Source organism: Stylophora pistillata, chromosome 13 (genome assembly GCF_964205215.1).
Source record: "Stylophora pistillata chromosome 13, jaStyPist1.2, whole genome shotgun sequence".
Taxonomy (NCBI): Eukaryota; Metazoa; Cnidaria; class Anthozoa; order Scleractinia; family Pocilloporidae; genus Stylophora; species Stylophora pistillata.
The window spans coordinates 24,793,511-24,816,089 of NC_142531.1; the positions used below are offsets into that span (position 1 = coordinate 24,793,511).

General features: G+C 38.7%; 1 protein-coding gene across 1 annotated transcript; it reads right to left on the bottom strand.

Moving 5' to 3' along the window:
- Positions 1–2,940: 2,940 nt before the first annotated feature.
- Positions 2,941–22,546, bottom strand: LOC111338350 (DNA excision repair protein ERCC-6-like). The gene is made up of 22 exons (XM_088743533.1): positions 22,337–22,546; positions 21,610–21,776; positions 19,305–19,504; positions 18,606–18,731; positions 18,189–18,295; positions 17,777–17,820; positions 17,512–17,640; positions 14,675–14,767; positions 14,042–14,235; positions 13,048–13,156; positions 12,465–12,583; positions 10,875–11,091; positions 9,359–9,472; positions 8,964–9,012; positions 8,579–8,624; positions 7,778–7,921; positions 6,965–7,113; positions 6,279–6,379; positions 5,594–5,866; positions 4,840–4,928; positions 4,125–4,415; positions 2,941–3,449 (listed from the first exon to the last, which is right to left on the bottom strand). Exons 1-22 carry the CDS (start codon positions 22,455–22,457, stop codon positions 3,299–3,301), a joined length of 3,033 nt encoding a protein of 1,010 aa, XP_088599659.1. The 5' UTR covers positions 22,458–22,546; the 3' UTR covers positions 2,941–3,298.
- Between the last annotated feature and the right edge of the window lie 33 nt (positions 22,547–22,579).

Sequence of the window (22,579 nt, forward strand, 5' to 3'; positions counted from 1 at the left end):
GTTACAGTTACGCGGTAGGATCTGGGTACTAGATTAGTCCCAGCCAACGCAGCCATTGGCTCCCCATTGGATGATGAGTAAATTCTTGGATTTGATAATGAGTAAAAAAAAAGCTTAACCTGAGCTTGTGAATATTGAAACAATATTGACAATTGCATATGAGCTTGTGAGTATTGAAACAATAGAAATTCGTTAATGAGCCTCTAGTATCTTTTTGGAACCACACGCGAAACTAGTTTTCGAACTCATTAAACAACTTCCATTGTTTCAATATTCAAAGAGGATTTTTTTGGCCTACGAATATGCTGCAACTTTGACACTTGCACACAAGACAGCTAAACACGCCTTTTCCAACGTGGTTTAAATTGTCCCAGAATTCCCCATTTTAACTGAGATATAAACCTGTGAATATTAAAACAATAGAAATTTGCTAATGAGCGTTTGGTACTCTTGGAACCACACGCTGAAACTAGTTTCTAGCTCATTAACAAAATTCTATTGTTTCAATATTCAAAGAGGCTTTTCTCGGCCCACGAAAGAGCTGCAGCTTTGACATTAGCACTCAAGACAGAGCTACTTACGTTCTTTCCAACGTGCTATAAATTGTCCCGGAATTCCCCATTTTAACAGAGATATGAGCTTGTGACTATCGAAACAATAGAAATTCGTCAATGAGCTTCTGGTAACTTTTTGGAACCGCACACGAGAACTAGTTTTCAAGCTCATTAACAAAATTCCATTGTTTCAATACTCAGAGAGGATTTTCTCGGCCCACGATGAGAGCTGCAACTTTGACACTTGCACTCACCTCAGAGCTAATCACGCCCTTTCCAACGTGCTCAAAATTGTCCCGGAATTCCCCATTTTAACAGGGATATGAGCTTGGGAATATTGAAACAACAGAAATTCGTTAATGAGCTTCTGGTAACTTTTTAGAAGCATACACCAAAACTGGTTTTCTAGCCTATTAACAAAACTCTGTTTCAATATTCAAAGAGGATTTTCTCGGCCCACAAAATAGCTGCGACTTTGACGTTAACTCTCAAGACAGAGCTACTTATGTTCTTTCCAACGTGCTATAAATTGTCCCGGAATTCGCCATCTTAACAGAGACATGAGCTTGTGAATATTGAAACAATAGAAATTCGTTAATTAGCTTGTGGTAACTTTTTGGAACCGCACACTAAAACTGGTTTTCAAGTTCATTAACAAAACTCTATTGTTTCAATATTCAGAGAGGATTTTCTCGGCCTACGAATAAGCTGCAACTTTGACACTTGCACTCAAGACAGAGCTAATCGTGCCCTTTTCAACGAGCTAGAAATTGTCCTGAAATTCCCCATTTCAACAGAGAAATGAGTATGTGAATATTGAAACAATAGAAATTCGTTAATGAGCTTGTGGTAACTTTTTAGAACCGCACGCTAAAAGTAGTTTTCGAGCTCATTAACAAAACTCTATTGCTGCAATATTCTGAGAGGATCTTCTCGGCCTACAAATAAGCTGCAGCTTTGACACTTGCACTCAAGATAGAGCTGAGCACGCTCTTTCCAAAGTGCTATAAATTGTCCCAGAATTTCACATTTCAACAGAGGTATAAACCTGTGAATATTAAAATAGAAATTCGCTAGTGAGCTTCTGTTACCTTTTTGGAACCACATGTAAAACTACTTTTCTAGCTTATTAACAAAATTCTCTTGTTTCAATATTCAAAGAGGATTTTCTCGGCCCACGAAAGAGCTGCAGCTTTAACATTAGCACTCAAGACAGAGCTACTTATATTCTTTTCAACGTGCTATAAATTCTCCCGGAATTCCCAATCTTAACAGAGATATGAGCTTGTGAATATTGGAATAGAAAATCGTCAATGAGCTTCTGGTAACTTATTGGAACCGCACACGAAAACTAGTTTTCAAGCTCATTAACAAAATTCCATTGTTTCAATATTCAAAGAGGATTTTCTCTTGCACTCAAGACGGAGCTAATCACGCTCTTTCTAATATTGTATTGATTGTCCAGGAAATCCTCTTTTTGGCTAAGATAGAAGCGCTTGAATATTTAAACAATACAAGTTCGTTATGAGCTTTATGAGACCTCGACCTTACCCAAATTCCAGAGAGCCGTTTTCTTGTCATCAAAACTCTATTATTATTCAGAGGGAATTTTCTCGGCCTACAACAGAGCTAACTTTTAAACTTGCACACATCTATAGACAATCACGTCATTTCTTATGCGCTAAATTAATAATTAAACATCAATATACCGCCTTAACTGATATGATCTAATGGGCTCTTTCTATCTTCATTTTTGAGGAAATCCTCTTTTCGGCTGAGGTAGAGGAACGTGATTATTCAAAGAATAGAAACTTCAATTGCCAATAAGCATTGGGACAATATTTTTTATTACATTTGACTTATTCACAAGCATATTCATATTTTAATATTTAGGATTTTCTCGGCTTTTTCAAGGGGCTGTGACTTGGATACAACATAGAGAACTTTCAAGGACCCGAGTTTACTTTGATTAAGACGGAGATAATATTTTCTTGTATTTCGTGTTTTAGACTTGATTTAGCTTGTTGAAGATTTGAGCAGTTAGCTAAATAAAGGAAGAAAAACCGGAAGAAGAGTCCTGGTCCCTCTCGTTTGAGGGAGTGTTCCAGAACTTTACCCTAAGGTCGGTCGTAACACCTTGCACCTAATGAGAACCATCTCATGGGTATTCGTTCGCACTGAATTTGCATTCCGCACTTTCTAGTTTGTGTCCCCGAGGTTACCTGGTGGTTCTTGATTAAAAAGCACAAGAAAAGAATAAGAAATGTAGCGCTTTTCGATTCCGAAAGCGGATACAAGTGGTTAAAAACAGAAGCTATCGTTCGCTAAAATACGAACACTATCAATTAAACAATCAGCAACAAAGTTAAAGGAAAAACACACAAAATTGACGGCCCAAAATTGATTTTAATATAGGAAAGATGAATCATTCTGCCTTGTATTTAATCTGAAGGAATGTTTTCAACTACAGTAAGCAAACACTTACAGTGTCGCCAATTTACTTTAATTTACGGGTTTTCAGGGGGAATAGTTGTGTAGCATTGCGGAACCACGGAGAATATTAAGATTAAAACAACGGCACATGCAAATTCGTATTTCGAAATAGCTTGCTTTCTTCCCATTTACGTCAGGTTTTTCACAAAACATTTTAAACAATTTGGCTATATTGTCTTTTGGAAAAACTTTGCTTCTTTTAACTTTTTTGATCTATTAACCCAACTTTACCGGGCTTTCTTGATCAAATGCTATGCTGTTTCAATCAACGGAGGTTGGAAATTCATTTGCTCAGCAAGCTCCAGAACTTTGACGTGTACAGAATAGTCACTGTCCATCAATTCCAGGGCGTCCATGTAACTCATAGCGGCCTCCGATACCTTGCCTTCTACTTCCAGTTGTCTGTAAATAAAAGAAAAATATCAAGAGGATCAAGGTGAACTACCAAATAGTCTCCTCGTGCCCAGTCTCCTCGTGCCCAGTCTCCTCGGAGTCTTTTCATCGACATTTTCTGTCCTTTCTCATTTATATTGCACATCTTAATCCTATGCTAATCTCTTAACCCTTTCACTCCCATAAGTGACCAAGACAGAATTTCTCCTTACAAAATCGATACAATATCATGCAGACAAGTGATGAGAAGAAAAGAAAATATCATTTGGGTGGTTTATTAATTGATCCAATACCAAATTCTTAAAACCAGCGTCATACAAACTCATACAAACATTATACGAGTTGTAACTGAGTTGCACGAACAATATCCGAGTTACATCCGGGTTGGACAAGCACTATCCGAGTGACATCCGACTCATAAAAACATTATACGAGTCATAACTGAGTTGCACGAACAATATCCGAGTTAAATCCGAGTTGCACAAACATTATCCAAGTTATGTCCAAGCTGCATGAACATTACCCAAGTTAAATCCGAGTTGCAAGACCATAATCGAATTAAATCCGAGTTGCACGAGAATTATCCGAGTTAAATCCGAGTTGCACGAAAATTACCCAAGTTATAACAACCAAACTCCGGCAAATTTACAGACCAAAAAAAGAATTGTATCAAGCAGCACAAACCTTCCATTTACGAGACACGAGTCGTACTTCTCTCGTTCTGTCGAGCTTATCACACATGCGCACTTGTGTATCTTGATGGCATCAGACACATGTTCCCCTGAGGGACACTGGTTCAGTAGAGAGCCTTCCCCGTCCTCGTTGTCTTCATCTATGTCAGCATTGTTACCATCTTGTGAGCTCTCGCGCACATCTAACTCGTCATTGTCATCATCGTCGATCACCGGAAGTTCAATCCTCTGACTCATACTTTTCCGTCTGTTTTTCTTCGTCACAGCAGGCGAGTCACTGATACTGAAGGAAAGTTACAAGGTGACATATGTATTTCCCATTAACGCTTCTGCTAGCCCGCAAAAAACGTCTGCGATCCCAAACGATTTCTGTAACTTCACATTTTTAACCAATCATATTTTGGCCCCTTTTTTGTGAAGCTGACACGCGAGGGGTAAAATGGCGGGTGGAGACAAGATCCCTCTGGAAATATGGTTGTCACAGTAACTTTTGCGTTCTTACCTCTACCGTAATGATCTAAAATAGAAGGCTATCACAGTATTTTGAGGTTTTCCCTCAGTTAAAAGTCAGCTTAGTCCTGTTAAGTCTATCCATGAAATTCATTATAGTTTTACTATTATGCCAAAAGAAACTATTGAAATATTCCGGTTGACTATTAACACAATGCTTGCAAACAAAACAGTTGCGTATAATACTCCCAGCATACATTTGAAGTGGCGGAGAACTCTCCTCACGAGGTGCAGGAGAACAAAGATCTATAAAGTCTGGCGATGAATCTTTTGTTGATGTTGGAGCCTGGTGGGAAAAAAAGAGGAATTCATCTGTACAGTCGTTTCTTTGGAAGATAAAATTACAGAATCAGGTTATAATATGCTTCCATTTGGTACAATCGAGCCTCTCTTAAGAATTAAACCGTAACCCAAGGAACAGGACAAAATGCCTGGTTTAGAGAGGTGGCTGTAAGGACAGGTTCGACTGTCTACAGAAAAACAGGAAAGTTAAAAACGAATCGAATGAAACTGGTCAAAGAGAAAAATATCAAAAAACCATCTTAGAAGCAACGTGTGCGGTTGACCACATGGTTGTTCTGTCATTATCCGATCATGATTATTGCCTCTCAGTCTGACATATACCATTCAAACGAGGAGAAGGTTTCACAACTTCTGATCGCCATTTAAAAACATCTTGTTGCGACAATCACCTATAAATCACTCTGAGTATTGAGGGTAAGTTTCTGTGCTGCTGTGTCGGTTGGGAAGGGGGTTAAGATAACTTGGTTTTATTGAGTTGATGATGTAAATCGGCCACGGTAAATAGTTTCTAAAGCCGACGTTTCCAGCCTTAGTCCTGACGAAGGGGCTAACGCTCGAAATGTAAGCTTTAAAAACTATTTACGGTAGCCATTTTACATTATCAAACCGGTTAATAAAGCAAAATCGCTCCGAGTATGATTCACAAACCTGACTTGGCTGAAATCTCTTCGTGTCCTCGCGTTTGGGTATAATGAACAACTCACTATCAATTTTCGCCTGTATTTTCTGCCGGGCATTCATGGTATTTTCACTTGAAGGAAGAGAATGCCGTTGTCCCTGGGGTAAAGCCATTCTTTCCTGGTTATCTGGGATCCTTCGGGGGCAGGTACTGGGGACTCCCGATAGGGGAAATAAAGTACCGGATGAAGTTTGTCCTGAAAATCCTGATTCAGCCGCCACTAAATTCTGGGCTCGGAGAACCTTAAAGAAGGTGAAAAAATACAACAGTTCAAGAAGTAAAATCCGCACAAAAGAATCAATAGAGGAACGTACGAAGAGCCTTCTGGGTCTCATTTATGTCAACAAATCACGAGGCTGAAAACAATGACATTATGTATTCTTTAAGATATTTTCCTTGAAGAAAGATAAAATTAAACATCAGAAATGGTTTTGTGATCTCCTTCGCACCATACGTTTGGCATATCGTCAAGAAATATGCTTGCTCCCTCCTCTCCCCTCCCCTCCCCTCCAAAGCGTTGCGTGATATCCCAAACCACGACCGAGAAAGAGATTAACAGCCGAAAGGTACAAGAAAAAGGAATTTTGCCAAAGACTTAAAATTGAAGCAACTAAAGGGGTGAACGTGACGACATTAAACAGCAGAACAACTTACTCTAGCTTGAATTGCCTCCCTGTCAGGTACTGAATCTTCATCAGTTGTCTCCGCATCTTCACGAGAATACATCAGATCATGGTCAGAAATACCAAATATATCTGTAGAGTGGCAACACTTTATCAAATTCAATGTAGGTACTGACTGAAGGTAAACCGTTACTCACGGCCCTTAAATTGGGCACTATCTGTTCCCTGATCCACGGATTTATTCAGTTTTTAATATCCAACTCCACTGAAAAGAGCGAAAACCACTCAACCAACTTGAAATAATTACTCAACTTTTCAAAGAAAGATATCTAGGACATTGAAAACATAATCCAGTCCCTGCAGGATGCCGCAACGCAGGGATATTGCTGTGCATATCAATGTCATGTCAAATTATATTCACAGTGCAGAATGGATAAATTCAGGGTAGTGGTAACTGGAACGTAGCCAACCCGAAAATTCACGTAAAACGAAGTCCATTGCCATAGAATCCGTACCCCACAAAGTAGGTGCTACGGAATTGACATGCCTCAATCTCCAAACCCGTCCAAACTGCCACCGTGCATCTATTGTTATTGAATGAAAGATCTTTAGAAAAGGGGTTGGTAAACGGTCTAAATTTCATTAAACGTTTTTAGGTGGACTAGTTGATGTCGTTGATAAGCATCTATAAGGAATCATTATTATTCAGTGACTCACTCAAGGTGTGTAAAAACTCAATATGTTTCTCCAGTTTACTATCAGTTTTTCTGTGTTTTGAGTGCATCTGATCAAGCTGTAGTTGCGTATTTGAATGATGAGGATCTTCCAGTGTGAACAGGTCACGTAACTCTTGGTGACTGAAATATCTGTAAAATGAATAGGTCAGTGTTAGATTTAGAATGAGTAGACATAAAAAAGAGATGAGAACGCCTCCTTAAATGGAGAGGTTATGATGAACAACCCTAAAGGAAAGGTCATGTCAAAGCCACTGAGAGGGACCCTGAGGGCCTTGAAATGAACGACCACGTACGTCTAGCCAGACTGTAGCCCGGGTCTTGCTAAGCCTCGTTACCGCTGCACAGGGAATGTAATGGTTCCCATCTTCAACGATGCAAAATGATTCACGGGATGCGATACATCATCAAAACAAACGGGACAAAGAGAAAACAGTGCGCGAGGCACTGACACAACAAACAATGAAACGGAGGGCAGAGAAAATAGTGCGCGAGATACTGACCGTGACGTAACAAACAATCAAAGAGACCACAGAAAAAACAATGCGCAAAACACCAAGGTTAAAATGAGCAAAAAAAATACAGCGAAAACGGTACCCGAGACACTTCAGTAACGAAGAGTCAAACAGAACACAGAAAAGACAGTGCGAGAGACACTAACGTGACAGACAATCAAACAGATGACAGAAAAGAGAGCGCGAGACGGTAATTCAACAAATAATCAAGCACAACACAAAACAAACACGTGATCAACTAAGTTTCCCCACGAAAGAAAAAAAGATCTCACTGGCTTTACCTAAAGGGATTCTTGGACAAGCCTGTGGTCTGCTTCATCAGAGCATCTTTGAAGATCTGCTTGCGGTAAATCTTCTCTTCAAGTGTTCCACATGTTATGAGCCGGTAAATAACAACAGTCTTTTTCTGTCCAATTCTGTACGCTCTGTTTATAAAAACACACTTGTTCTTAACTGTGTTGATATATCCAAATTATTTCGTTACTCCCACCGATGCAGCCCCAAACAGTTTCTTTCGAAACTATCAGCCTTTATTCATTCTTATCTTTTAGCCACGTGTTTGAGTTTGAACACTGAGTACCGCACCATTCGGTTACGATAAACTGTAACAATGTATTCACTAATTGGGACAAGTTTCCACAGAATATCAAAACGTATCAAAAGTTTGTGGTTGACTTAGTCCTTATCTCGATGCATTACGGGATTTTTTACATTGTTTTTTTTGGAATGCTTTTGAACAACGGAATAGATCAGTTTCCCCAGATTCAAAAGTAACGCACTTCCCCTCGCAACAACCAAATAGACAACCCCCCGCCAAAATAAAAATACGCCCCGATTAATTCAAGTCATCTTTATTTAGGCAGGGTAGCCCCATCAGCCATACACTGGTCACAAAAGAGGCCTTGAGTGTATCAAAAGGGGCCCTGAGTGTATCAAAAGGGGCCCTGAGTGTATCAAAAGGAGCCCTGAGTGTATCAAAAGGGGCCCTGAGTGTATCAAAAGGGGCCCTGAGTGTATTAAAAGGGGCTCTGCGATAAACCAACCTTCCCCCTCCCTAAATAAAACACTTTCTGGTATTGTACCTGTCTACTGCTTGGGCATCTGAGGCGGGATTCCAGCTCGGGTCAACTGAGGAAACAAGAATTATTTTTTCAGATTGCACCATGCTCGAGCGGATTTATTTTGAAATACCGTGTGTCTAATTAGAAGATTTTGAAATTCGGCGTGAACAATAACACTATCAAAGCGCGTCCGAGAAATAAACCATAGCGCTAGTGAGGTTGATTCCTATGTCTTACGCTGAATTACAAAATGTCAAAACTGGGTTAATTATAAAGTTCATTTCCCAGTTAATCGTGCTTACGTCTACTGTTGGAAGTTAGATTTTGAAAAATCGGTACAGAACTATTTGGTAGGTGGTCGTATCGAAATATCTTAAAAATCGTGGAACAAACATTCAATACTTACAGATAACCACGCGATCGGCAGAGGTTAGTGTTATTCCAACGCCACCGACCTGCAGAAATAAGTTTTTTAAAAAAAGGGCAGTTGAACTATTTCAAAAATAACAGGTCATCAAATTCGAGTTGCTCCAGCGAAGTTTAAAAAGCGAACGTTTTAAAAGCATTAGTCGATTTTGGCCCGACGTAGCTTTGCGTTCAAAAATGGAAACTAATCAGACACTAATGTCTAAAACCAGTCACTTGTGTCCAAAGGAGGACCCTTGTCTCTAAAATCGGACAAGAGTGTCCAAAATCGGACATTAGTGTCTAAAGGCGGACACTTACATCGAAAATTGGACACTAGTGTCTTAACTCTGACACTGGTATCAGAAACCTGAAATCTGAACAAATGTCACAGACCTGTGTGGTGAGAAGGAAGCATGTGTAAGAGGAATCAGTCTGGAATGTGTTGATTAGATGTTGTCGTTCAGCTGTACTTGATATCGTCCCGTCGATACGAATAACCTTGTGTCCCTGACGATAAAATGCCACAGTGTAAGTAATAGTTTGTGACTGGGATCACATAGACAAGTGAGCTCTGTAGAGAACGCACCAGTAGATTTTCAAAATTTAATTACTTAATCAGAGATTGCTGAAATACGGGAAGATTTGACTTAAATAATATTACTTTACAATGATAACAAACAAAGTTATTGAAACAAATTTAGGGTACTTATAGAAACGACAAAGACACTCCAGGGAAAATCGGACAAATTGACGCGAAAACTTATTAAAAATCCTAATACCGCGCGGAGATTGTAAACTAGGGAACCGCTGATAGACGTCGCAACACCCCCTTTTTATTCCGTTTCCGAAAAACACTGTGACGGAGACTTTAAGATTCTATGACAAGTTTGACTTTAAGTACGATATTTGAACTCAACTTTTCGGGAAATATTATTGACATTCATATCTCGTAAAGCCTTACTGTTTTACGTTTGTTACCACAGCAAACAGTTGATATTTGAATTCAACTTTTCGAAAAATATTATTGACATTCATATCTCGTAAAGCCTTACTGTTTTACGTTTGTTACCACAGCAAACAGTTTTCAAAGTTATTTTCAGCGGATTTGACTGCGAAAATGTCGGTATTTAGCAAAAATTTGACCCATAATGTTGAGGGCTTTTGCGTCTTTCCCGCCAACGCAGGTTCACGTGCAATTACTGTTTTGCAGCCGACTCGTAGTCGTGTTTTTCTTAGAATCTAAAGTCGAGTCATGCGATAAACTTTGCACGGCCCAAAGATGATTGTACCAGAGAGGTTCGTTGCATTTTGATCCTACAGTAAATCTATAACGTTTTGAAATTAAAAAAGAAAAAATAAATTATCCGCTAACCGCTTAGATAACCAAAACAGGCATCAAAATTGATATTTTACTACAACAGGAATTGGTGGAATAGAGAAAGATTGAGCTGGGCCGCCTTTCTCAGATTTGGTTTAGTTATCCCCTCATCAAGACAAAAAAAAATTATTTGAATATATCAACAAAGTTGAAATGGTAAATTGGCCACCGTTATGATTATAAAAACTGATGTTTCGAACGTTAGCCCTTCGTCGGAGCGAATGGCGAAGGGCTAACGCTCGAAACGTCAGCTTTTATAATCGTAACGGTGGCCAATTTACCATTTCAACTTTGTTGATATATTCAAATTATTTTGTTACCCCCACCGACGCAGCTCCAGACAGTTTCTTTAAAAACTATCAGCCTTTATTCATTTGCAAAAAAAAAAAAAAAAATAGACTAAAAGCAAAACAATAACAACAACAAAAATTAGCTGAAAATATTAACTATGCGACATTTTTTCTGACTAGGGTGACCTCACTTTGATTGCAGAAAACTGGAGAAAATACACACAGCAATTCCCCGACCTACCTTATGAGTAATAACACGTTGAATTATGTCAAGCATCTTTCTTGACTGACTAAACACCAGACACCTGTGGCCCTCAGCCTTGAGATTGTCCAACAGGGACACCAAGAACACCATTTTCCCTGACTCCTGTGTCAGCACCTTGTCTGAGGGTCCCAGGCTTTTCGGTTGAGTGGCAAATGATCTTGAATCGTCTTCCACGGCGTCCATTTCTACAAGCCTGACATACAAAACTCGAGTTCAGTTCATAGACTGAAACAACTTTGACGTTTTTGTGGGGACGTGACCACAACGGTCGGTACATACTAATAATAATAATAATTACAGTTCTTAAAACGCACTATACACGAGTCTCAATGCTTTTACATGAGATTTAAAGTAATTACAAAAATAAGATAAAAATTAACTACAAATTATAAGCGATTTTAAAAAGGTGAGTCTTGATCCTGGTTTTAGAAAAATCTAAAGTTTCGGAATATCATAAAATCAGGAAGTTTTGTTCCAAAGCATGGGGGATGCACACGCAAAGGATCAGTCGCCATAGGTAGAGGCTCTAGATCTTGGGCGAGAAAGATTTATAAACCTTGAGGAACGGAGAGAGCGGACAGGTGTATAGAGAGTTAACAGATTTGCCAAGTAATCAGCCAGACCATGAAGTGTGTTATAGGTACAGAGAAGCGGCTTGAAACCAACACGATGTTCTATAGGGAGCCAGTGCAGATTGATGAGGACTGGAGTAATATGTTCAAATTTTTTCGCACGCGTAATAAGTCGGGCGGCAGAATTTTGTAGTCTTTGAAGTTTCTGTATTTCAGAAGAGGGCAAGCCGTAAAACAGGCCATTGCAGTAATCCAGTTTAGAGGAAATAGTTTTAGTTTAGTTTATAGTTTATTAGCTTCGCCAACTGGCAGGGACACCGCAACAGCTTGCGCCAATTACTGCGGGCCCAGTAAACCCACCCATCCCACCCCAGGGGAGGACATCCATCACACAGTAATCTCGTGCATGGGAAATTAACGTCTCCTACCTCCAACCCTGCAGGAGACGGGACCTCCATTTATTCGTCCCTATCCGAGAAGACTAGAATATCTAACCCTTTCTTGATGTTATAGAAAGGTAGCAAATTCTTCTCAATTATTTTAAGACCTTGAGTGTTGGTCCGGCCGGGGCTCGAACCCTCGACCTACCGCACAACAGTCAAGCGCACTATCCATTGGGCTAACTGGGCGGTGAAATAAAGGCATGAACGACCCTTTCGGTATCTTTCTGAGATAAAAATTTCCTGATTTAACAAGTTCGTTTGTTTTTGTACAAGCATCCAAAGCTGTACTAAAAGTTAACTTCAGTGCACACCCGACTCCTGAGAACTGGGAGAAAAAAATGCAAGACACTGACGCATTAAAACATTTTCATACAAGCATGCATTTCTATAGATTAACAAAATTTCTCGCAAAGTCTTGAAATAAAAACCGTCATTTTGATAGGTTTATTTACTCAGGTAACTGTGTTTTGCCGACAGTTACACTCATCTCTCTCGCTCTAGCATTTTGTCAACGGCTATAAAATACTTGCATATTATATTGCAGAACAAACCTGGCCTCTTCATCCAAGCCGAGCTGCTCACAAGCCAGTGTGGATAGCAGTCGAGGATGATCACAGATCTTCTTCAGAACATTCAACTCAGCCAATGGGGAGCGAGTGCTTATTAACATCTGAAAATATTATACGGATATACAATTTCCTTCCATATCTTTTCTTCAACAATAAAACCAAGCTATTTTGATGAATCAAACAGCTTATGTAACAGCATTATCAACTCGTTAATGAAAGTCTTAGGGAAAAACAAAAAAACAAACTTTAAGATGATTTCTGACAACTAAAAATGACAGTTCTCACAAATTGGAGCAAAACCTGAAAAAGTGTCCAATTTTGCACGAATAGAGACCGTGTCAATTCGCCTTCTTTTGTCCATTCGTTCTGCTTATGCATTTTTTTCTGTTTCTATATTGACTTAAGTTTTTCTCAAGGTTAAGGTCGTTATTACCATGTATTTTTTTGGAGAATTTACTTAGCGCTTAATCGATTCAGTTAGGAAAGGTTATTTTCACGAGTTATCATCTCTCTGAATAACTTGGTCCATAATTGTGTTGACCATCGAATCACTGACACTGCATACCTCTTTGACTCTTTCCAATCCTAAAAAGTCTCTGTAGATTTTGACTTGACTTTCGGACATATAAAGCCACACAACAAAGTCGTTTTTCCTAGTTAATTCCTTAGGCATTCTGAAAATTTAAGTTAAGACAGATTGAGCAATGATTACTCCATGGCCACAGTTTATTACAGAAGCCCTCTGTCAGGAGTTCCCTATGTTGTTAGTGGTAAATTTAAGTACCCTCGTCCCAGCCTCCAACTCCCAGGCTTAAATGAATGACTAAACAGATACCTAAATCAATCAATCGTGTGTTCCTTTTTATAGAGCTTTTGGATCAATGTTAGTTTCTAAGCAACTACCCACCTACCCCTCCCTTAACCCAGCATTAACCCTAACTTGTTATCAGTTGACTGTTGTTGGATTTGGGGAGGGGGGAGGGGTAGGCACGCAGATTTTCAGATAAGGACATTGTTCCGAAATTTGGAGGTATCTATAAGCTCTCTGTATTGACTGGGGAGATTGCAAACACATAAAAGTTGCGACTTAAGGGCAGTAACCAGTGATATTTAAGTTAGCATATAGGTTATGAGATTCGTTTTGTTTTGAGATGTTTTTGATTTATATAGTAGATAACTTAGGCTATATTTGAATTATATTGTATATTGTAGATATTTTATATTACATATTTTTATATTTTATATTGTTATTAGGTAGCGCTTTGGACAATTATTGGATTTTAGCGCTATATAAATAAAATTATTATTATTATTATTATTATATATTTACAAAACGCCACAGGAGTTGAGCCCGGAATTACTGCAAAAACAAATCCAATCGAGGGGCCGTACAGGCAGACCACCTGAGAGAGGTGGTCCGCCTGTGGTGCCAGAGTGACGGAGTTGGAAGTGGATGTTCCAACATTTGTCGCCTTCAACCAATCTCCTGAGCCGTCTTTTTGACCACTGATCCGTGAATGCTTTTTCATCACTTTCCCATTTACCTCTGAGTGTATTACCTTGTGGTACTTCCCTGTTTATTTTCCTTATCCGATTCCTCTGATCCATCTACAACATCAGTTTTTTCTTTTTTCTTCTCTAGAACCATCGCTTTCGTCCGCCGCAGAAAATGAGGTTGAATGAGTTGACGCAGACTTTCTGACATCTCCATCCCCATGCGTTTTTCATATGCTGATGCATCTCTTTCTCTCGCCTGAAATCAGCGCAATTTTACCCTTTAGCTCCCATCAGTGACCAAGACAGAATTTCTCTTTACAATATCAATATCAATACAATATCAATACAATATTAATATCAATACAATATCAATATCAATACAATATCAATATCAATACAATATCAATATCAATACAATATCAATACAATACCAATACAATATCAAGCAGACGAGTAATGAGAATACAGAAAAATATCAATTAGGAGATTGTTAGTTGATGCAATGCCAAATTCTCCAAACTAACACCATAAGAATTGTATGAGAGACAGTATGGGGAATTATCAACGAGATCTTGGGAGTGGAAGGGTTACCAACATGACGACTTGACATCTTTGCGATTACTGCCTATCAGAAGGATTCACCCTGTGAAAATCTATTCATAGCATTTAACAGCTTGACAGTTTTATGAACTAACCCGCACGATTGGGTCTTCGTATTCTTTCTTAAATGTTCGCGACGTTCCCAGCAGCTTCCCTTCACACGCAAAGTCAAACAAGGCCCACATCTCCTGTAAATATAATAAAACTTTGGACTGATTTTTTTGTTTTTGAGCTTCTCAAAGCCTCGTGCACTATTTTGTTCTTTGTTGCGTAAGTATTGCGCGTACTGCTCGTTCTGTGTTCTGTTTCATTATTTGTTACGTTAGTGTCTTGTGAACTGTTTTCTCTGTGTTGTTTCATTGTATGTTACGTTAGTGTCTCGCGCACTGTTTTCTCTGTGTTCTGTTTCATTGTTTGTTACGTTGGTGTCTCGCGCACTGTTTTCTCTGTGTTCTGTTTCATTGTTAGTTACGTTAGTGTCTCGCCCACTGTTTTCTCTGTGTTCTGTTTCATTGTTTGTTACGTTAGTGTCTCGCGCGCTGTTTTCTCTGTGTTCTGTTTAATTGTCTGTTACGTTAGTGTCTCGCGCACTGTTTCCTCTGTGTTCTGTTTCATTGTTTGTTACGTTAGTGTCTCGCGCACTGTTTTCTCTGTGTTCTGTTTCATTGTTTGTTACGTTAGTGTCTCGCGCACTGTTTTCTCTATGTTCTGTTTCATTGTCTGTTAGTTAGTGTCTCTCGCGCGCTGTTTTCTCTGTGTTCCGTTTCATTGTTTGTTACGTTAGTGTCTCGCGCACTGTTTTCTCTGTGTTCTGTTTAATTGTCTGTTACCTTAGTGTCTCGGGCACTATTTTCTCTGTGTTCTGTTTCATTGTTTGTTACGTTAGTGTCTCGCGCACTGTTTTCTCTGTGTTCTGTTTCATTGTTTGTTACGTTAGTGTCTCGCGCGCTGTTTTCTGTGTTCTGTTTAATTGTTTGTTACGTTAGTGTCTCGCGCACTCTTTTCTCTGTGTTCTGTTTCATTGTTTGTTACGCTAGTGTCTCGCGTACTGTTTCCTCTGTGTTCTGTTTCATTGTTCGTTACGCTAGTGTCTCGCGCTCTGTTTTCTCTATGTTCTGTTTTATTGTTTGTTACGTTAGTGTCTCGCGCACTGTTTTCTCTATGTTCTGTTTTATTGTTTGTTACGTTAGTGTCTCGCGCACTGTTTTCTCTATGTTCTGTTTTATTGTTTGTTACGTTAGTGTCTCGCGCGCTGTTTTCTCTACGTTCTGTTTCATTGTTTGTTACGTTAGTGTCTCGCGCACTGTTTTCTCTATGTTCTGTTTTATTGTTTGTTACGTTAGTGTCTCGCGCACTGTTTTCTCTATGTTCTGTTTGATTGTTTGTTACGTTAGTGTCTCGCGTACTGTTTTCTCTGTGTTCTTTTTCATTGATTATTACGTTAGTTTTTCGCGCACTGTTTTCCCTTTGTTCTGTTTAATTGTCTGTTACGTTAGGTTTACGCGCACTGTTTTCTCTGTGTTCTGTTTAATTGTCTGTTACGTTAGTTTTTCGCGCACTGTTTTCTCTGTGTTCTGTTTAATTGTCTGTTACGTTAGTTTTTCGCGCACTGTTTTCTCTGTGTTCTGTTTAATTGTTTGTTACGGTAGTGTCTTGCACTGATTTCTGTGTTCTGTTTGATCGTTGTTATGTTAGTGTATCGCGCACTGTTTTCTCTATGTTCTGTTTCATCGTTTGTTACGTTAGTGCTTAGCGCACCGTATTCTCTGCGTTCTGTTTGATTGTTTGTTACGTTAGTGTCTCGCGCAATCTTTTCCCTGTGTTCTGTTTGATTGTTTGTTACGTTAATGTCTCGCGCATTGTTTTCTGTGTTCTGTTTGACTGTTTGTCACATTAGTGCCCCGCGCAGTTTTTTTCTGTCTTACGTCTTCGTTTGTTACGTTAGTGTCTTACACAGATTTCTCTGAGTTCTGTTTGATTGCTGTTATGTTAGTGTATCGCGCACTGTTTTCTCTGTGTTCTGTTTCATTGTTTGTTACGTTAGTGTCTCGCGCGCTGTTTTCTGTGTTCTGTTTAATTGTCTGTTACGTTAGTGTCTCGCGCACTGTATTCGCTGTGTTCTGTTTCATTGTTTGTTACGTTAGTTTTTCGCGCACTGTTTTCTCTGTGTTCTGTTTAATTGTCTGTTACGTTAGTTTTTCGCGCACTGTTTTCTCTGTGTTCTGTTTAATTGTTTGTTACGTTAGTGTCTTGCACTGATTTCTCTGTGTTCTGTTTGATCGTTATGTTAGTGTATCGCGCACTGTTTTCTCTATGTTCTGTTTCATCGTTTGTTACGTTAGTGCTTAGCGCACTGTTTTCTCTGCGTTCCGTTTGATTGTTTGTTACGTTAGTGTCTCGCGCAATCTTTTCCCTGTGTTCTGTTTGATTGTTTGTTACGTTAATGTCTCGCACATTGTTTTCTGTGTTCTGTTTGACTGTTTGTCACATTAGTGCCCCGCGCAGTTTTTTTCTGTCTTACGTCTTCGTTTGTTACGTTAGTGTCTTACACAGATTTCTCTGAGTTCTGTTTGATTGCTGTTATGTTAGTGTATCGCGCACTGTTTTCTCTGTGTTCTGTTTGACTGTTTGATACGTATGTTTCTCGCTCACTGTTTTGTCTGCGCTCTATTTGATTGTTTGTTACGTTAGTGTCTCGCGCACTGTTGGTTCCCAGTCCTCTTTGATTGTTTGTCATGTGTACATGTCTATTACATTTCTGTACATATATTATAGATTGTTCACATCACTTTCTCTCTGGAAAAACGATCGAGGAAATCGACTGTCGCGAAAAATCGACAACATCTAACCGGTATTGATCAATTTTAAACAGAAAAGATTTCCAAAACCTTTTCCGAATTTTTTTTTTTGAATTTCAAATATATGGACTAACCCTCAAGTTATTCTGTACTGGTGTCCCAGTTAATATAAAATGATGTTTCGCAGGGATCAATCGAAGATTTTTTGATGTCTTCGTTGCCGTGTTTTTGATTTTGTGTCCTTCGTCCAAAATGATATAATCCTGAAAAAAAGGAAAGGACAAATGATCAAACGCAATCAGTATCTGTTAAATAGGATGGCAACAAAAAATTCTCAAAATGAGGAATTAAGCATTTCAATGAAAATGGCTTGAGGAAATAGATGTGTTTGTCACTTACCCATGTTAAGGCCCCCAATGACTCATGGCTGGATACAATTAAACCTACGGCCAAAAAAATCATTATGAAATCGGAAGTCAAATGTCTATTGGATCCTTGTGACAATCTTGCTCCAAAGATTAAATCATCCTTATCTAATATATTATATAATCTGTATCCCTTTGGTACTTTCTGAAATTAAATGAAAAACCTCAAACGGTGAGTTCCTTGGGGTCCATGAGCGTTTACAAATTTTTCCCAGTTCCGTGCTTTTTTTTTTTCTACTCCACCCTTTTTTTCACATGTTTCCACATCAGCCACGAGTCAGAAACAGACAGCGGTATTGAGACATTTTATCACTGAAGTTTGTAGATCTCTTCACAAAAACAGCCAAAGGCTGCCTGGTATCAAACAACAAACCAAAATAACCTACCATAGGTAGTTAAGCAGACTCCATTTCTTCTCTGTATTTTTTCCAGGTTTCTCATGCGTTCCTTCTTGTTGGTCCCATGAAAGGCTCTAACACGGATTCCAGGGGCCCTTTTGAAAAATAAAATAACCTACTTCATCGAACTCAACTCATAAATGTAAATACAACAATTTTAAAAACCTAATCATAACTATTTTTTACCGAAGATTAATTTTAAAAACTGATGAAATTTGCCTCAATGTGTGGAAAAAACATCCAACTTCTCCCAACATTATGAGAATAATAAGAATGAAGCTCTTGATTTTTAAACAAAATTCTCCTTTTAGTACCATAAGAAATGTATAGAGAACAGTATGGAGAATATACATACTGATGTACGGGTGTAAGATGATGAGGTGATATAAGAACTCTTCTTCCTACCATTTGCTGAACTCCTTTTCCCAGTTTGGCATCACTGACACTGGCAGTACAATCAACACTTTCTTGATGAGCTCTGCATCAAACATCCCAGCAAGGAATGATATCACCTGAATTGTCTTGCCCAGTCTACAAAAACAAATCCCCAGATTTAAAATCTGTTACTGTTGATTCTCAACCCTTTGTCCACCCGTAAGAGAGACGAGCATCTAATTTCTCCTTACAATCTCACCCCTGAATCACATATTAAGTTAGGAGAATAAAGGAAATGATCACCAACTAAAGAAGCTCATGATTCTTGAACAAATTCTCCTTGTCAGCACCTTAGAAAATGTATAGAAAATGTATGGAGAATATGCATACTGACGTTAGGATGTAAAGGGTTAATGCCCGTTTAAACTACATTAAGATTATGTTTTTCATTTTCTATTCACTGTACACATGTAATTTTGATAACAGCCTTGAATAAAATTCTATACATTAATCGTGTAACTTGCAGAAGGGATTAACATGTAACTTGTTCTCACAATTTCCTTAAAACATCCTCCAAACAGGTTATGAGAACAGATCAGGCATCCCTTAGCAGGTGTGGTCCTGATGTAAAACCAAGTTCTCTGAACTAATTTACAAGGGGGCATGTGGAAGCTACAAGAGAGAATTACTATTCAGGTATTAAAAACTAAAGGTACAGGAGGTACATACCCCATGTCATCGCCAAGAATGCCTCCCATGCCTTTCTGGTAAAGATTCCAGAACCACAGGACACCATTAAGTTGATACGGATACAGAGATTGGTAAATCTCAGCTGGTAAAGAAAAGCCATTGCCAACTTCACACATTCCATCATCTCCTTCATCATCATCTTCTTCTTCTTCTTCCTCTTTATATCGTTCTATAGCTTCCTGAATCACAAATATTTAAAGGTCTTTAACTTACTAACAGAACTTTTGAGGAAACAGACAGCAAATGAAAGAAAACTGCAATCATTTTTTATATGCTGTGAGATCCACCAATCAACTCTAAACTAGACAGTGCTGACAAAAGATCTGTGGTACACCCTTTGCCAAGGGAAAAACTCTTAACTTCAGCCTGCCATCAACATATTTAAAAAAACTGCAACTCAGCTCTTTTTTATTTACCCTTCATTATCTTTACCCTCAATATTAGGTAGTTAAAATATTAGTATAGATAATTTTCAAGTTTGAAGTGAACTTCAAGAATTTCAAAATAAGTTCACTACTGCCAACAGAAACAGCCATTTCTTCAACTGAATATGTCAAGGCAATGTTAACATTAAAAAATCCAATTAACCCTTTCACACCCAAGATCTGATTATTAATTCTCCACTCTAGCTTCTACACAATTCTACACAATATATAAACTAGTTATATATCGGTTAGCTCAATTGGTATAGAGCCGCACTGTTGTGCGGGAGGTCGTGAGTTCAAATCCGGCCAGACCAACACTCAGGGTCTTAAATTAACTGAGAAGAAAGTGCTGCCTTTGTAATAATATCTGCAAATGGTTAGACTTTCTAGTCTTCTTGGATTGGGAAGATAAATGGAGGTCCCGTCTCCTGCAGGGTTGGGGTAGGAGACGTTAATTTCCCACACACGAGATTCCTGTGTGATGGATGTCCTCCCCGGGGTGGGATGGGTGGGTAAAAAAGGGGTCAGGTGCCAATTGGAACGAAAGTTTTGTTCCTTTCTCCTGCCATTCCTGTGGGGAATCAATTAAACTTAAACTTAAACTAAAATATATCTACCAGAATCATATCAATGAATAAAATCTTGCCTTCGAATCAGTTGATGAAGCGAGGTATTTAGCTTGGAATTGCAAGTTGAAAATGAGGCTGAGTGATATTGTTTCACATCTACGAATATATAACAACTATAAGTAAAGCTGTTTTCTTTCTTTTTTTTTCTTATGTTAATTCAATTATGTGATTCAAGGAGAATCCATTACTTGACTGATGAATTCTGCATTAAAGTGCATTTGAAAACAGATATTGCACTCATCACTTTACAATTTGAGCAATATTGGTTTTTGCATGCAATTTAATGCAGAATTCCCTTGTTAAGTAATGAATTTTCCCATAGAATTTGGTATAAGATCACGATAACTTCCTGATAAGTTTGAGTACTCTCATCACCTATTTGCTGGATAATGTATAGATATTATAGGGAGAGGTTACATGTTAAGTAGTTCAAGTTAAAGGGCTAACTCCTCTATCGACAACTTCAAGACATAACTTCACTCTACGTTCCCTGAGAAAGTTAAAGAAGGTGTTCTGAAGTTAAAGATGAGTGTGTCATTTACAGTCATCAAATAGAAGTGAGAAAATAAAGATAATTTTCATAACACTGCTAAAAAACACTTGAATTCCTAGAAGTGATTAACACGTAACATCTCCCTTTACTATCCATACATTATCCTGCAAACAAGTACTGAGAATACTCAAACAGTTAGCTCAGTTGGTTAGAGTGCCAGAATGTGATGTGCGGGAGGTCGAGGGTTCGTGCCCCGGCTGGACCAATACTCATGGTCTTAAAATAACTGAAGAGTATTTGCTACCTTTCTATAATATCAAGAAATGGATAGATATTCTAGTCTTCTTGGATACGGACAAATAAACAGTAGACTCCATCTCCCGCAGGGTTAGGGGTAGGAGACGTTAATTTCCCACGCACGAGATTACTGTGTGGTGGATGTCCTCCCCTGGGGTGGGATGGGTGGGAATTGCAGATGTGGTGTAAAAACCTAGTAGGGGACTTAAGAGTCCTATTGTTTCTGCACCTACCTTATGGTAAATCTCCAAATAAAAAAAATTATAAAATAAATAAAAACTTATCAGGTAGAAGTTGATCTTACACCAAATTCTTGAGACTAATTTACAAGCAAATGTGTATCAACTGGAGGGGAGAATTAACAGTCAGATCTTGGAAATTAAAGGGTTAAACTGAAAACCTTGTTCAAAAGGTCACACATCATAATTATGAAACTTAACCTTGATTTTTTCAATTCTTCTAAGAAGTTTTTCAGATTCAAATATGACATAAGCCTTCTCAAATAATTGGAGGGCTGGTTCAAGGTGTCCCTGTCTTCCTAATTCTTTGCCTTTTTTGATCAAACGGTTGTACCGTAACTTGTTCTCTTCATTGTCATCTGAGTGATCTGAAAAACAAAATGTGTTTATGACATTAAATGGTAGGGAAAGATTTCCGTATAACCCCATGCCAATCAAAAAAAAAAGCTGAAGTCCCAAAGGTAATCTGTTGTTTTGCCTCTGTTTTCTTTTATCCAAGAATTGTATGCGTAATGAAGTACGGGGTTATACGGAAATCTTGCCAATGGTAGTCTTAAATAAGTCACCCACAGTTTCCTTGAGTCACTTATGCAAACGCTAAAAATCATTTACGACTTAAAATGAGCCTTGGTTCCATCAATGGAAGTTCCACCGTAATATGGGCTAGTAAAGGCACTTCTTAACCTCTAATTATGCTTGAAGGTTTTTCCTTATCCGAAATATCTACCGGTATTTTTCGGAGAGATCCCCCACCATTAGCTTGTTCAACCCCTTCCTCCCTTAGGACATTGAGAAATGAGTCCTGAGGAGCATTACTAAGCTTAGATCTTCCGAAAATCAGCCATGGTTATCATTTGAAGACGAATTATTTAGCAAAAATATAACCTTTTAACTCGAAGCTAACGGCATGCAAAATTAAGCTTTTAACCTGAGATAGACGGTCTGTTCTGTTTCTCTTGCTCTTCTTCGTGTTTTGTCTCTTGATTGATGCTAAGGCCCTTAAGCAGCTCTCTGGTAGCATTTAGCTCTTCGTTGTAGTTAGCTTCCATCTCTGAGGTCACTTAGAACATGATAAGTTTGAAGTCAAATATTTGCTCCTATTTGAAGATGGCGCCAATGTATTCCCTTGCACGTGACTTGTACCTGGCCGAGAGGATCTGAGGGTGAACTT